The sequence below is a fragment of the Alligator mississippiensis genome, chromosome 3, assembly GCF_030867095.1.
Source record: "Alligator mississippiensis isolate rAllMis1 chromosome 3, rAllMis1, whole genome shotgun sequence".
Taxonomy (NCBI): Eukaryota; Metazoa; Chordata; order Crocodylia; family Alligatoridae; genus Alligator; species Alligator mississippiensis.
In genome coordinates, this window is record NC_081826.1 from 227,302,088 (window position 1) to 227,316,047 (window position 13,960).

The 13,960-nt window shown below is 47.2% G+C and overlaps 1 protein-coding gene across 4 annotated transcripts in view; it reads right to left on the reverse strand.

The window, feature by feature from the left end:
- The window catches only part of APC (APC regulator of WNT signaling pathway), a 170,372-nt gene that overhangs the window by 65,315 nt on the left and 91,097 nt on the right, over nt 1–13,960 (reverse strand). For all 4 annotated transcript variants that reach the window (XM_006272098.4, XM_019484432.2, XM_019484436.2 and 1 more), the window contains one exon: nt 8,808–8,916. In XM_006272098.4, the coding sequence (XP_006272160.1) occupies nt 8,808–8,916 (109 nt within the window). The remainder of the gene's footprint in view (nt 1–8,807; nt 8,917–13,960) is intronic.

The window sequence follows — 13,960 nt, forward strand, 5'->3', positions numbered from 1 at the left end:
AAGATAAATGCCAAGTGAGTTTTAAAAGATCTACTGCATAAAGAACATCAGGAGTTATATCTCTTGGGGGAAAAAGCATGGAAGTGCCAAAAGACAGGCAACTTGCATATTTACACAAAGGAGATTAGATTATAAGACCAGGTACTTAAAATGGCAGAACTCTCCCTAAGATTTGCGGCCCCCCCCCAGGCAAATGTGTGTTCTATTCACCACTAAACTACACTGTTTACAGAAAACCACATAAATCAGATTTATTCTGCCTCAGGCTTTTTTAATGTCTGTACCAAGCCTAAATGTTTCTGAAAGCCATTTTAAGCATTATGGAAGGACTATACAGTGCATCAAGAAGGTTTATGAAAGTACTAACGCACTAACTACTACAGTATATTCAACATACATCAGATAAATGCTAATTTTGCCTAACTGCACAATAATGTCAGTCCCAATTTGTTGTCTATTACTTACATTATGTAAATGTAAACCAGTTAAGGGCACATGCTGCTAAATGCATGGCATTTTTCAGCTTCAGTGTCTACTTTGTAACTTATGGTTTAAAGGAAAAAGAGTAGCAGTAAGTAAGGGAAAGGGGGGAAACAAAGAATGCTAGAAATGTGTGTTAACTGTAACTATTTATCTTGTGACTAGCTGTAGTCTCTTTGACTGTACCAGGTAGAATGAAGGGGAAGCAGCTGTCACAGGGCAACTATTAAAGTCTTTAAAAAAAGAGAAATGCTAATAGCACAGTACTGAGATTGCTGTGTCCTCAAGGAGCACTACTTAAAACACGGGTGTAAACAGCTCTGACACTAACTAGCTCTTCTTATTTTCAAGGCTTTTTATAGGACCCATAAAACTAAGTATTAGAAGCCTGGAAAATGAAGGGGGAGAGTCAATTTCAGGATTGATAACAAAAACAATTTGTTGAATAAACTTCTTTATACAGGAAAAATTGCATTTAAGATGCATATTGTATGAAGATTCATTTAATATTTTATTTAAGCCTACAATTTTTCAATTTCAATTTATTAAGGATTCTGGCTGAAAGCCACACTCCTGAAACAACATAACAGACATACAACCATAATATAGATTTAAGCAAAAAATAACAAAAATGCAAATATAATAAAAGAGCCAAACATTATAAAACATTATTCCTACTCCTAGAATAATCAAGTACAAATATGGTGATAAATCAGATCATGACTCTATAAAAATATTGTGCATAGGTCCACAACTGACACAGTAAAAAACAAATGTAGTGATAAAGTTTATTGGTTATATCAACAGTAAAGGATGTTTAGCTCTGATCACTTAAGCCATGTAAGTCTGTGGGGAGGTGTGGCGGCGAAGTGCCCCCACAGGCTCGTGAGGGAGAGAAGGGAGGACCTACAGACCCTAGACCCCGAGAGCAAGCCCCCAGAGGGGCATATGTACCGGCTGAAGAGCAGCGGGAGGAGGAGCCGCATCTGCGGCTGCAGCCGCACGAACCGCCATTACGCTGGTTCTGGCAACAACTGTCCCCAGCGCGGCGAACAGCTGAGCCAATCCCAGTGACCGTAGCGGCCGCTGCGGGAAGGTTTAAAAACGCCGGCAGGACAGGGAGAGCCAGGGAGAGAGAGTACGGGTGGGCTGCCCATGCTGCGGGCTCACGCACGGAGCGGAGAGGACCCAGCCTGCGGGTCTCAAGCAGGTAGCTTAGCAGAGAGCTGTAAGCCTTTTGCAAGCAGCAGAGTAGAAGGCAGTCAGAGAGTGCAAGCCGAGGCACTCTCTCAGTATCCTGAAGCGGCTGACGCTCAGGAGGCAGGGGAGCGCTCTGCTGCCGGTAGGAGAGGGGAGACAGCGGAGGCTCCAGGAGGGAGCTGGAACCAGGGGGAGCACCCAACAGCTCCTCCTGATTCGGAGGAGTATTTTCTGTAAGAGAGGAGAAAGGAGGAATCACTCCCAGAAGGAGGGAGAACGATTGGGAACCGGGGAACCGGTCTGAGGCCGTCATACAGGGCCTGGAAACATCTGGAATGCATCACCCAGCGGTTGTCGTGTGGACGGGGTGTAGGGGAGGCGGAGCCCCGTGGACCACCATGTCAGACAACCGTGAGTAACACCATCTATCGGGAGTCCCCACCCAGGATAAAGATCTCCACTGTAGACCCCTCTGAAGGTAATTGATTACATCCAAGTCGTGGAAGGCGAGTTGAGGGGAGGAGCAACACCCTGATAGGCCAGGCGGAGCTAGGCACAGGCTCCACAGTGGTGCATTGGCTGGGAACCAACCGCGGCATTCTCGTACGGTGTTAACGGGACAGTGTCCCGACCCGGGACTCAATAGCAATGCAGAAGCCAGCCCTTGCGCCTACAGAGCTGCTTACGCAGGCAATCCAGGCCATAGGGCAGGTGCTGGCCGTGCAGCAACAACAGGGTGCACACCAGCAGGAGTGGATACAGCGAAATGCTGCTTTATTTAAAATGCCCCGGATGACTAGGGAGGATGACCCAGAAGCTTATATCGAGGCATTCAAGAGGACAGCTGTCCAGACAGGTTGGACCGTGGTCAGTGGGGCCACCACCTGGGGGCGCTGGTGATAGATCAGGCCCAAGCTGCCTACCGAGCGCTATCAAGGGACGAAGCTCATGATTACGAGGCAGTGAAGGCAGCAATCCTCTACAGGCTTGAGATTTCACTGGAAAGTCACCAGCAGGCCTTTAGAGCCCGAAAGTCCAAGGAGGCCAGGCGACCCTGGGGGTTGTTGCAAGCTTTAAGGGACTCACTCAACAAATGGTTGCCAGCCGGCAAGTTCGACTGTGCGGGCGTGATGGACCAGATCCTGTTAGAACAATTCATATGGGATTTGGAGGAGGATGCCCAGAGATGGGTACGCAGACATCAGCCGCAAACTAGTGGAAAGGCACTTCGCTTGGCTGAGGCCTTTGCGAATTCGGAAAGGGAACGGGGATACGAATGAGGCTCCCGAGGCACGAAAGAGGGACCCACAAGTGAAGGGGAAAGGCGAATGGTTGCGAGACGAGGGCCACTGAAAGGGGTGGTGTGTTACTGCTGTGGGCAAACCAGACACATCTCCCGCGAATGTGGGGTAGGCCTGAGTGAGCTGAGTCACACCCCAACAGGATATCCGCCCTCCTGGGATAGAGGCAAAGAGGCGGAGAGAGGGGAACCTATGGATTGCAGTTTTGGGTCGGCAACCCAGAACGAGGGATGGAACCGGCCTGTAGTAACCGCATGGGTTGGAGACAGGGCGGTCAAGGCCACATTGGACACAGGGTGCTCCCACTCCCTACTTCGGGCAGACCTCGCTCCACAGAGGGAACGGAAGAGTGAGGGGTCCCTGACGATGACCTGCATACTAGGGGGGGAGATGCGGTTCCAGACTTGCTATGTTCCGCTTAGGGTGATGGAGTTTAGCGGAGAGCTACGAGTTGGAATTGCCCTGACCCTGGCATGTGAGATGATCCTAGGCTGAGAATGGGGGCCATTCTATACAGTCCTCGAGCGAGTGAGGGCTACGGAAGAGGAGAGGAACCGGATCAAGAGGGGAGACGGATGGGCCGGCGAGGGTCCAGCCCGTCGCAATGAAACAATGTCAGACGGCATCGACCTAGAACAGTTCGTGAGTGCGGCCCAATTTCGTAGGGCACAACATGAGGACCCGGAACTGCAGCGGATGTGGGACGCCGACCCCGGGGAAGGACCCTCGCAGGGGCATCCCGGCTTCGAGGTAACAGGGGGGCTATTATATCGGGTCCAACAGGGTGAGCAGGGTACCATACGGGGAAGACAGTTAGTGGTCCCGTCCTCACTTCGCCAAGTGGTGTGGAGATTGGCCCATGACTCACCCCTGGGTGGCCATCTGGGACGTAACAAGACCCGGGCGAGGCTGGCCCAAGAATTTTTTTGGCCTCGTCTCCAAGAGGACGTGGAAAGGTGGGGGGCCGCATGCCCAGAGTGTCAGATGGCCCAGGAATGGAAGCCCCCAAGGGCACCCCTGAAGCCCATGCCAATAGTAGAGACACCGTTCTCGCGGGTCGCCCTGGATATAGTAGGACCCCTCCCCAGGTCTCGTAACGGATACCAATATATCCTGGTGATGGTAGATTACGCCACCCGTTTCCCAGACGCCATGCCCCTAAGGTCCATAACAGCCACTCGAGTAGCGGAAGAACTTCTCAAGTGGATAGCACGGGTGGGCATACCTCGGGAGGTACTCACAGACCAGGGAACAAACTTTATGTCTGGGGTAATGAAAGCTTTATGTAAAACCCTTGGCATCACCCAGCTAAAGACCTCGGTCTACCATCCCCAAACTAACGGTTTGGTAGAAAGGTTAAATGGGACCATCAAGCGGATGCTCAGGCGGTGTGTCCAGGAAGACCCATGGAGGTGGGATACTATCCTGACACCCTTGTTGTTCGCCATAAGGGATGCTCCGCAAGAGTCAACCCAGTCCCCTCCGTTTCAATTGGTGTATGGCCATAGCCCTTGGGGACTGCTACAAATTGTAAGGGAAGAATGGGAGAAGCCAATAGGCTTGGGGGTGTCGGCGGCGAGGTACCGGGAAGAGCTACAAGACTGAATCTCCACGGCCCAATGGATCGCCAGGCAAAACCTGAGGGACGCCCAAGGGATACAGGAAAGGCGTTACAATCAGAAGGCGAAAACACGGACGTTCCAGTTGGGGGACAAAGTTTTGGTATCGCTGCCAACCTCCTCCAGCAAACAGCTGGCCATGTGGCAGGGGCCATTTACCGTGGTGAGACAAGTAGGGCCTGTGGATTACGAATTACTTAAACCGGGCCACCGCCGGGAACAACAGATTTACCACGTGAATCTGCTCAAGGAGTGGAAAACTCCTCAGGGCTGGTTGGCCCTAGACGAGGATACAAAGGAGGACCTGGGACTGCCGTGTCCTGGGTTAGGGAGACCCAGGAAGGAGGGGTCAGTACAAATGGGCAAGGAGTTGGGCAATCATCAACAGCAAGAATTATTAGCTCTGATAGAGGAATTTAGGGCAGTGTTCCAAGGGATCCCGGGACGAGTAACGGGAGTAGAACATGAAATCAGGACCCCTCAGGGAGCACTGGTGAGGGAGAGATGGAGGCCGATACCTCAGCGGTGGCAACAGGAAATACGGCAAGAGATCATGAGAATGCAAGAACAAGGGATTATACGACCGTCCCGCAGTCCATGGCGGAGCCCCATAGTCCCCGTCGTCAAGCCGGATGGGTCATTGCGCATATGTATAGACTACAGGAAGCTCAATGCCCTGACTACGTTTGATGCCTTTCTGATGCCACATGATACTCACCTCGTTGAGAAAATCGGTGAAGCACAGTATATAACCATGCTTGATTTGGCAAAGGGATTTTGGCAGATCCCGATGCGCCCCACAGATTGTGCCAAAACAGCCTTCAGGACACCGTGGGGCCTATTCAAATTCACACGGATGCCCTTTGGCCTCAGCGGAGCAGCTGCGACATTCCAGAGGTTGATGGACAACCTATTGGCACCCCACGCAGCATACGCAGTGGCGTACATTGATGACATCATTATATTTTCCGCCAGCTGGCAACAACACCTTCAAGACCTCAGAGCAATCCTGGGAGAACTCTGAGCAGCAGGGCTGACCGCCAACCCGAAGAAATGTAAACTGGCGGGGAAAGAAACAGCATACCTGGAATTTCGAGTAGGCCGAGGGACAGTTCGGCCACTCACAGATAAGATTGAGGCTATAAGGCAGTTCCAGGAACCGAGAACCCGCAAACAACTGCGTTCCTTCTTGGGACTCGTTAACTATTATCGACGATTTATACCCTGCTTCGCGACGCTCGCCACACCACTTACAGACGCGTTAGCTGGGAGGATCTGTAACGTCACTGAAATGGACACCGGGGATGCGAAAGAGCTTCCAGAATTTGAAAGAAGCAATGTGCCATGATGTTATCGTGCACATGCCTAACTTTAACGCCCCTTTCGTTTTACAGACGGATGCATCAGGACGGGCTCTGGGAGCAGTGTTACTCCAGAAACACAGGCAGGAGGAGCGCCCAATTGCCTTTGCCAGCAGGAAACTCAGCCGTGCAGAAACCAGGTATGCCACCATCGAGAGGGAGTGCCTGGCAATACGCTGGGCAATAGAATACTTTAAGTACTACCTGATGGGGAGGGAATTCGTGGTAGTAACAGACCACGCACCACTACAGTGGTTGACACAGAAACAGAGCATGAACACCAGGATCACCCGCTGGGCTTTGGCTTTACAGCCATTCAAGTTCACGGTGATACACCGTCCAGGCAGAGATAACTTTGTGGCTGACTTCTTGTCCAGGTGGGGAGGCGCAGATGACGCAGAGGAAGGTGCGGGCCACATCCATAGGGAGGAGCAGCCGGTGACACTTGCCGTCACGAGAGAAAAACAGTCGCCACAAGGCAACTTAAGGGGGGAGGTCTGTGGCAGCGAAGTGCCCCCACAGGCTCGTGAGGGAGAGAAGGGAGGACCTACAGACCCCAGACCCCGAGAGCAGGCCCCCAGAGGGGCATACGTACCGGCTGAAGAGCAGCGGGAGGAGGAGCCGCATCCGTGGCTGCAGCCGCGCGAACCGCCATTACGCCGGTTCTGGCAACAGCTGTCCCCGGCGTGGTGAACAGCTGAGCCAATCCCAGCGACCGTAGCGGCCGCTGCGGGAAGGTTTAAAAACGCCGGCAGGACAGGGAGAGCCAGGGAGAGAGAGTACGGGTGGGCTGCCCGTGCTGCGGGCTCACGCACGGAGCAGAGAGGACCCAGCCTGCGGGTCTCAAGCAAGCAGCTTAGCAGAGAGCTGTAAGCCTTTCGCAAGCAGCAGAGTAGAAGGCAGTCAGAGAGTGCAAGCCGAGGCACTCTCTCAGTATCCTGAAGCGGCTGACGCTCAGGAGGCAGGGGAGCGCTCTGCTGCCGGTAGGAGAGGGGAGACAGCGGAGGCTCCAGGAGGGAGCTGGAACCAGGGGGAGCACCCAACAGCTCCTCCTGATTCGGAGGAGTATTTTCTGTAAGAGAGGAGAAAGGAGGAATCACTCCCAGAAAGAGGGAGAACGACCGGGAACCGGGGAACCGGTCTGAGGCCGTCATACAGGGCCTGGAAACATCTGGAATGCATCACCCAGCGGTTGGCATGTGGATGGGGTGTAGGGGAGGCGGAGCCCCGTGGACCACCGCGTCAGACAACCGTGAGTAACACTGTCTATCGGGAGGCCCCACCCAGGATAAAGATCTCCACTGTAGACCCCTCTGAAGGTAATTGATTACATCCAAGTCGTGGCAGGCGAGTTGAGGGGAGGGGCAACACCCTGATAGGCCAGGCGGAGCTAGGCACAGGCTCCACAGGAGGAAAGGGCATGGGTGGGGGGGGGTGGGAGATTGAGGCCCCCACAGTGAAGGAGGGAGTGGAGCTGGGGCAGGTGCTGTCCAGCCAGAGGGGTGAATGTGACCCCGGGGCTAAGAATGGGGTGGAGAGGGGTTGGGAAGGGGGTGTGGGGGGTGGCTTCCATCCACTACACACACCTCCAGGGGAGGCATGTGTCCTCCCAGATTTGTGTGCAAGGCGAGGGCAGGCTGTTCTCTATGGGCTCAGGGCCAGAGTCAGGGTCTTCCCGGGGGGGGGGGGGGAGCGGGCGGCTAGGAGGGTGGCAGCATGGTGGGCTCAGCTGAGCGAGGCAGGAGGCGATGGCACTAGGAGGGGAGCCTACAGGGAATTTTAGGGTGGCTATAGCCCCCCAAGCCTCCCCTAGTGCCACCCCTGCTCAGGGCGCTGCCTTTCTCTTGGGAGCCCAGCACTGGCTCTGCAAGTATCTGCACAGGATGTCTCCTCCCATAAACCTGTGTATATGCATACTATATTGTCAACATAGCTAGAAGCATGGATGCTTTGTACTGGACTTTGGAGATAGGCCCCTCCCCAACTCACCCTGTCCCTTCTAGGAGTTCTATGGGCCAACAATAGCGCTCTATGGGCTAGATCTTTCACACCCCCTGCTTTGAGGATATATAAAAAGGTATTTTTTTAAGCTCTCATAAACAGCCTGAGATTTTTTCATCAGAAAAGATGAAAGTCTAGAGAAAGAAAAAAACCCTCTACTGCAGAAACAATGTGCAAAAATATGCAGTAGACTGGGCATGCAGTTGATTGGAGTGTGTTTTTTTGGCAATCCATTATATATTTACTTTTAGAACCATTATAATAAAGTGAAAATATACTTCCTGATACAGGCCTTAAACTTAATTATACATAATAAAATTTAAATGTTGGTGAAGTTTCCACCCCACCCCCCACCGGAAGGCATTGCAGGTGGTAAAAGCCCTTCCCCAAAAACCCCAACCAAACAAGAGGGTCTCTGGCATCTGCTCAGACTATACCTGCATCTTATTCAAGTTCCCAGTCTCCAACACTACTCTGGGTTAAAGGCTCCTACCAAAACTAAAATTTTGGCTAACACAACACAGATTTTCAAAGTTAAAGGCAATTTTCAAATGAATAAAAATACGTCATTCAGGTAACTATATGTGATGTTGCCAAATCCCTTCATAGCAAGAGGGACTGAATCCCTGGATTTTTTCTTGTAGTGTCTGAAAGCAGGGAATTATTGGTACTAGTGCTATTTTATTAGTTTAACAAAATGTGTGTATACATTTTGGAACACAAGAAAGATTATACTAAAATTTCTGTTGGAAAGAATTTTACCTAGTTTATAATATACAAAAGATTTACATATGCATCACAGCACTGGGTACATAACAGAATAAGTTATTATTGTAGTTGCTTACATTTTCAGTAAGAGGGAGACTATCAATCCTCTTGGTCAGATTCTGAAGTTGAGCATAATACCAGTCCTTTTCTTTCTCTTCCTTTTCAAGCTCAGCAAGCAAGAGAGATCTGAAAAAACAAAACCAGGAAATGTCTCATCAGTACTTACGCCATTACCAGTTATAAATATAGCAGCAAATACACAGTAAACATGGATGTATACATAGCCAGTCAAATAAACAACGTGCTTTACTGAAGAGGGCACTAAACAACTAGTTTAGAAACCTACACTCTTCTCTCTGTCATCTCAGGCAAACTACTGTAATCCCACTTTGTCTTAGTTCCACATCTGTAAAATGGAGTTAATGATACTTATCTGTATTCATAAAAACACTTTAGAATATACAGATAAGAAACACTATGGCTGGACATAGACCTCTCATTTGACCTAGGACTGATTGTGCCAGGGGTCTGGAAACTTGATGGGGAGGGAAAAGTGGAAAGCAGTGACAATGCTGTCACTGCTCCTCTACTGCTAAATTTCTAAGCCCCACGGGCCAGATGACATGGCCCAGATCAGGGGATCCCATTTGCCCACACAGGGGAGGGAGATGGAGCCCCATCAGGCACACATGGGGATGGGGTGGCAGGGCCCAACGCTATACCCAATCCTGCACATGCAAGCAGCTTGGTCTGATCCAGAGCATGCCTGGGTGGTGGCAAACAACAGGGCCCAATTCTGTGCATGTGGGGTGGCTTGGCCCAATCAAGAAAGCATGGGGCTGGAGGGAAGTGGTGGGGCCTAATCTAGAGGATGTACAACAGCCTGACCTGACCTGGAGAACGCACAGTAACTTAGCCCAACCCAGAATGCATGGGGATGGAATGACAAGGCCTGATCCCATGTAGGGCTGGGACCACAGGTGTAGCTACTATATGGATTTGGAGGACTGAGGCATGATCCAGCATGCACTAGATCAGGTCTTGGCCCCATGTGTGCTGTATGGGGCCCATGGCATGGACCCAGCCTGTGGATCCACCCTACACTAGTCACCTGGCCTGTGGACCAAAAAGTCTGGGCACTGCTGCCATAGGCTAAAAACATACTGGCCAGTTTAATCCAGGCAGGGTTTTGACTTGCATAAAACTAGCTGGAACAATCATTTAACACAAGCATCATGAATAGCAATTAACTCAAGTTAGTCTCAATTGTCCCTGGAAAATATGTTAATTTGGATATTTCATGGGTACTGGGGGGGGGGGGAAATAGGCATGTATGTCTGTAGGATCCCAAAATCGAAGGCTCAGTCCTGGGCAATTTGGTCACCTGTTTTTAACCTTATAGACTAACTAACTCAGAGATGCATAAACTTTGATAAGCAGCAGCTTACTTCATCAGATGTTAAAATCACAAATCCTGACAGGCTGGTCCCTGGAATTAATCTCAGTTAAGTTAAATGAGCCACAATTAGCTTCCAGCTGCTACTTACTTCATTGTCCCAAGAAAACCGTTAGCACATTATCCTGCATAATTCACAGGTACTTGAAGCAGGACAATGGCAGTCTGTAGGGATCCATGGACAAAAAGCGAAACACAATGTCTGTTTACAGCGTTTGTGAAAGCTCAGTATTGTTATTAGTTCTGTGCTAACATCAGCCTGAACTACCCTGTAAATCAATTTTCATTTTTTTCTTTGTGATGACATTTTTTTCCAATCTATAAACTACGGTGACTTAAAAAAAAAGGTATTGGTACAATGTCTATGTAAGTCAAACATCCATTTTAATTAAATCCAAGTCACAGCTATCTTTGTAATGCCTCCTTGCCTCCCCATCCCAAATGATTCACAAACACAAATAAATTAAATAAAAAGCAATTACACTCTATTTTAAATTCTGCCAAACTTTTTATAACCCATTATAAATGTATCCTTAGATTAACAGATACCAAAATCTGCTACAGCTGTGAGTAGTTTGTGTTATAACTGGTTATAAGCACATCAGTATAAGACATTAAAATGGGTATAAGCAACCCATAAACAGTTTTTATAGAAAGTTCATTAAAGAATCAACTAATTTACTAACTCTTTAAAACTATAATTTGCTGAAAAACAGAAAAGAGATGGAAAGGACCTTGAACACTCAACAAGTCCATCCTACCCCATGCCAGGATCAACTATAAATAAATCCTTCTTGACAACTGCTTAACCTGCTCTTAAAAACCTCTCTTGATAAAGATTCTACAATCTCCATAAGTAACCTATTCCAGTGCTTATCTACCCTTGGATTTAGAAAGATTTCCCTAAAGTCCAACCTAAATCTCCCTTTTTGCAATTTAAACTGAAATACTTCTCACTCTATCCCCACTAGACACAGAAAACAATTTATCATCTTTTTTTTACATAAACCTTTAAATAATCACACCCTTTATGATAATGCACGATCATATTTTTTACTGCAATTTCTGGTCTATCTATAGATGTATATATACATATGCTACTTCTTTTAAATTTTAAGACCTCAGCTCTGCAACTGGGGCAATGCAAACAAGACTCCACTGCCATGAGCCAGTCCTAAGCATCTATTTGTTCCTCTTAAGTCTCTTCCATGAGCACTCCCCAAACTCTACCCTTCTAAAACTGCCACGCAGCTTTGTAGCATCAAAGAAAGAAAATAGCTTAATGCATTTAATAAAAATATTAGATCCAGGATAATATACTAGCTCTTTGTTATAAACTTTCAGAACAGAAGTTTGAGTTTATTCCATCTTTTGTTGCATCTTCCTATTTTTGTAAAGCTGCCAGTAAAATATTAAACCCAAAACTTTAGATGACAAAGTTTAAAGTGTTAAATGGATATATTATCTGCTGAACTGACAGTGCTGCAGACTGAAGTCAGCACTTCAGGCAAAAGATGGCACTTGCGTAGAAATTGCTTATTGTTGCTTCCCTTCTTGTGACCTCTATCTCCCTGTCTATAATCAGTTCCTGCTCCAAAGAGAGAACAACCTTGGAGCTCCTTATTGAATCTTTGTAAAGGACATAAACAGTGGATAATAGTATAAGCAAAGATGTAGACACCAGTTGCACTACAGACTCCCATTCACTGCTACCCATTTCTCATCCTAACCCAGAGAGAAGCTAAATGAGTTTCCAAGCCTAAGAACATAACCTAGAACACACAAATATTTTAAAATACATGGTTGAGAATAATTGTTCGGTCTACATTACACTGCCAAACTGTGTTTAAACCAGTAGCATGCCAGTAGTACAGAAAACAGAAAAGGGTAAGACTATACAGGTGGTTCTCAACCTTTTTGGACTTGAGACACTACTCCATTACTTTTGTGAACTGAGTAGCACCCCATTTCAGAAACACTTAAATATTATAGTTCAGACACCATCAGTAGACATTCATAATATGCATGGTTTTTTTTCAATGCCACCAAAACCATCCATTGTCCGAGCAGTCAGAGACCAACCCCTTTGAGACCTAAGGATGGAAGAGACCTGATTAAGGAAGGGGGAACCCATCACCGTTAGAAGGAGGAGTTTGAAGACCTTCTCAGTTGAGGCTCTGTTGTTGACAAGCATGTTCTCAACTTCATCCTGCAACACCTAGTCAGAGACAATCTCGCAATCCTTCCAAACCCTGATAAGGTGAGGAAAGCCATCAAACAGATGAAGAATGACAAGGTATCTGGAACTGATGGAATCCCCACCAAAATCTTCAAGCAGGAGGGAGAGGACCTCACATCACAGCTCCATGCCCTCATCTTAAGGATTTAGAAAGCTCCATGCCCTCATCTTAAGGATTTAGAAAGATGAGGAAATCCAAGATGACCTCAGGCATGCCATGACTGTGAAAATCTTTAAGAAAAGAGACAAGTCTGACTGGAAATTACAAAGGGATCACTTTTCTTTCTACCACAGGAAAGATCATTGCAAGAATCCTCCTGAACCATCTCCTTGTTGAGGAGGTCCTCCTGGAATTTCAGTGTGGGTTCAGGGCATCGAGAGGCACAACTGACATGATCTTCCTAGCTCACCAGCTGCAGGAAAAATGCCAGGAACATAAACTTCTCTACATGGCCTTCTTAGACCTCATGAAAGCCTTTGATTCTGTCAACTGAGAAGCACTGTGGAAGATCCTTCTGAAGCAGGGATACCAGCCTCAGATAGCAAATCAAGGGTGATGGGATCTAGATCATATTATTTAACCATAAATGCAAGTGCTCTGACATTGCTTTGTATCACATGGATACTTATGTGGAAATGAAAACAACATCTACTATGGAAATAGCACATTTTTAAGGAACTAATACAGTAAGGAAATCAATAGGATTCTAGTTATTTTAGATCCTGTCTGATAATCTTATTTAAGTGTAGGATATCTGGAACTGACTAACCTGGGGTAAAAGGCATCCCAAGAACAAACTATAATCTTAATGGCAGTTACATTATTCTTAAAACAAATTAACGAGAATCACACTACTGTACTAAACTCATTTGCCTGGTGGTTCACTTTCAATTGAAACCCAAGAGACTAAAACACTAAATTAATCTGAGGTTGGTGAATATATTTAATCGTGGACCTGATGATGTCTCTCTTCATATTATATTGGTGTAGTTACAGTTTGGTTGAAACAGAACTGTTAGTATAGCATAAAGAGAAGTAAGATGTATTTAGTAAGGATTTACACTTAATGAGTTTATGGTTATTTATATTATAAGGAAAAGGCATCAGACAGTGACTATTTAGCGTTGTGGTAAGAAACAAAGTTAGCAGTTGTGAACTGAAATTTACAGAGGTATAATTAATTCTAATACATATAATTTGTAAACGTTTTCCCAGATGCAGGATGCACAGCATTGTTATCTACTAACTATAGACATATCAGGCCCTGCAAACAAAAGAATTAGCTGGTTCTGTCTGTAGACATCAAAGAATGTGTGGCAAAAATGCACATGATGAAAAACTGAAGAGTTCTGCAACTTCTTGAAGGTATTTCTTCTCCAGGGGAAAGAAATTAATAAAACTAATGATGGAGGAAAAAAAGGACTGCTATTGCACCACAAAAAATAAGAAAGAGTTAAAAAAGATAACCCCCCACACTTGTACATAACGGTTGGATCCCGTTAAATCCTATAGAATGGATCTCTGTCATGCTAAA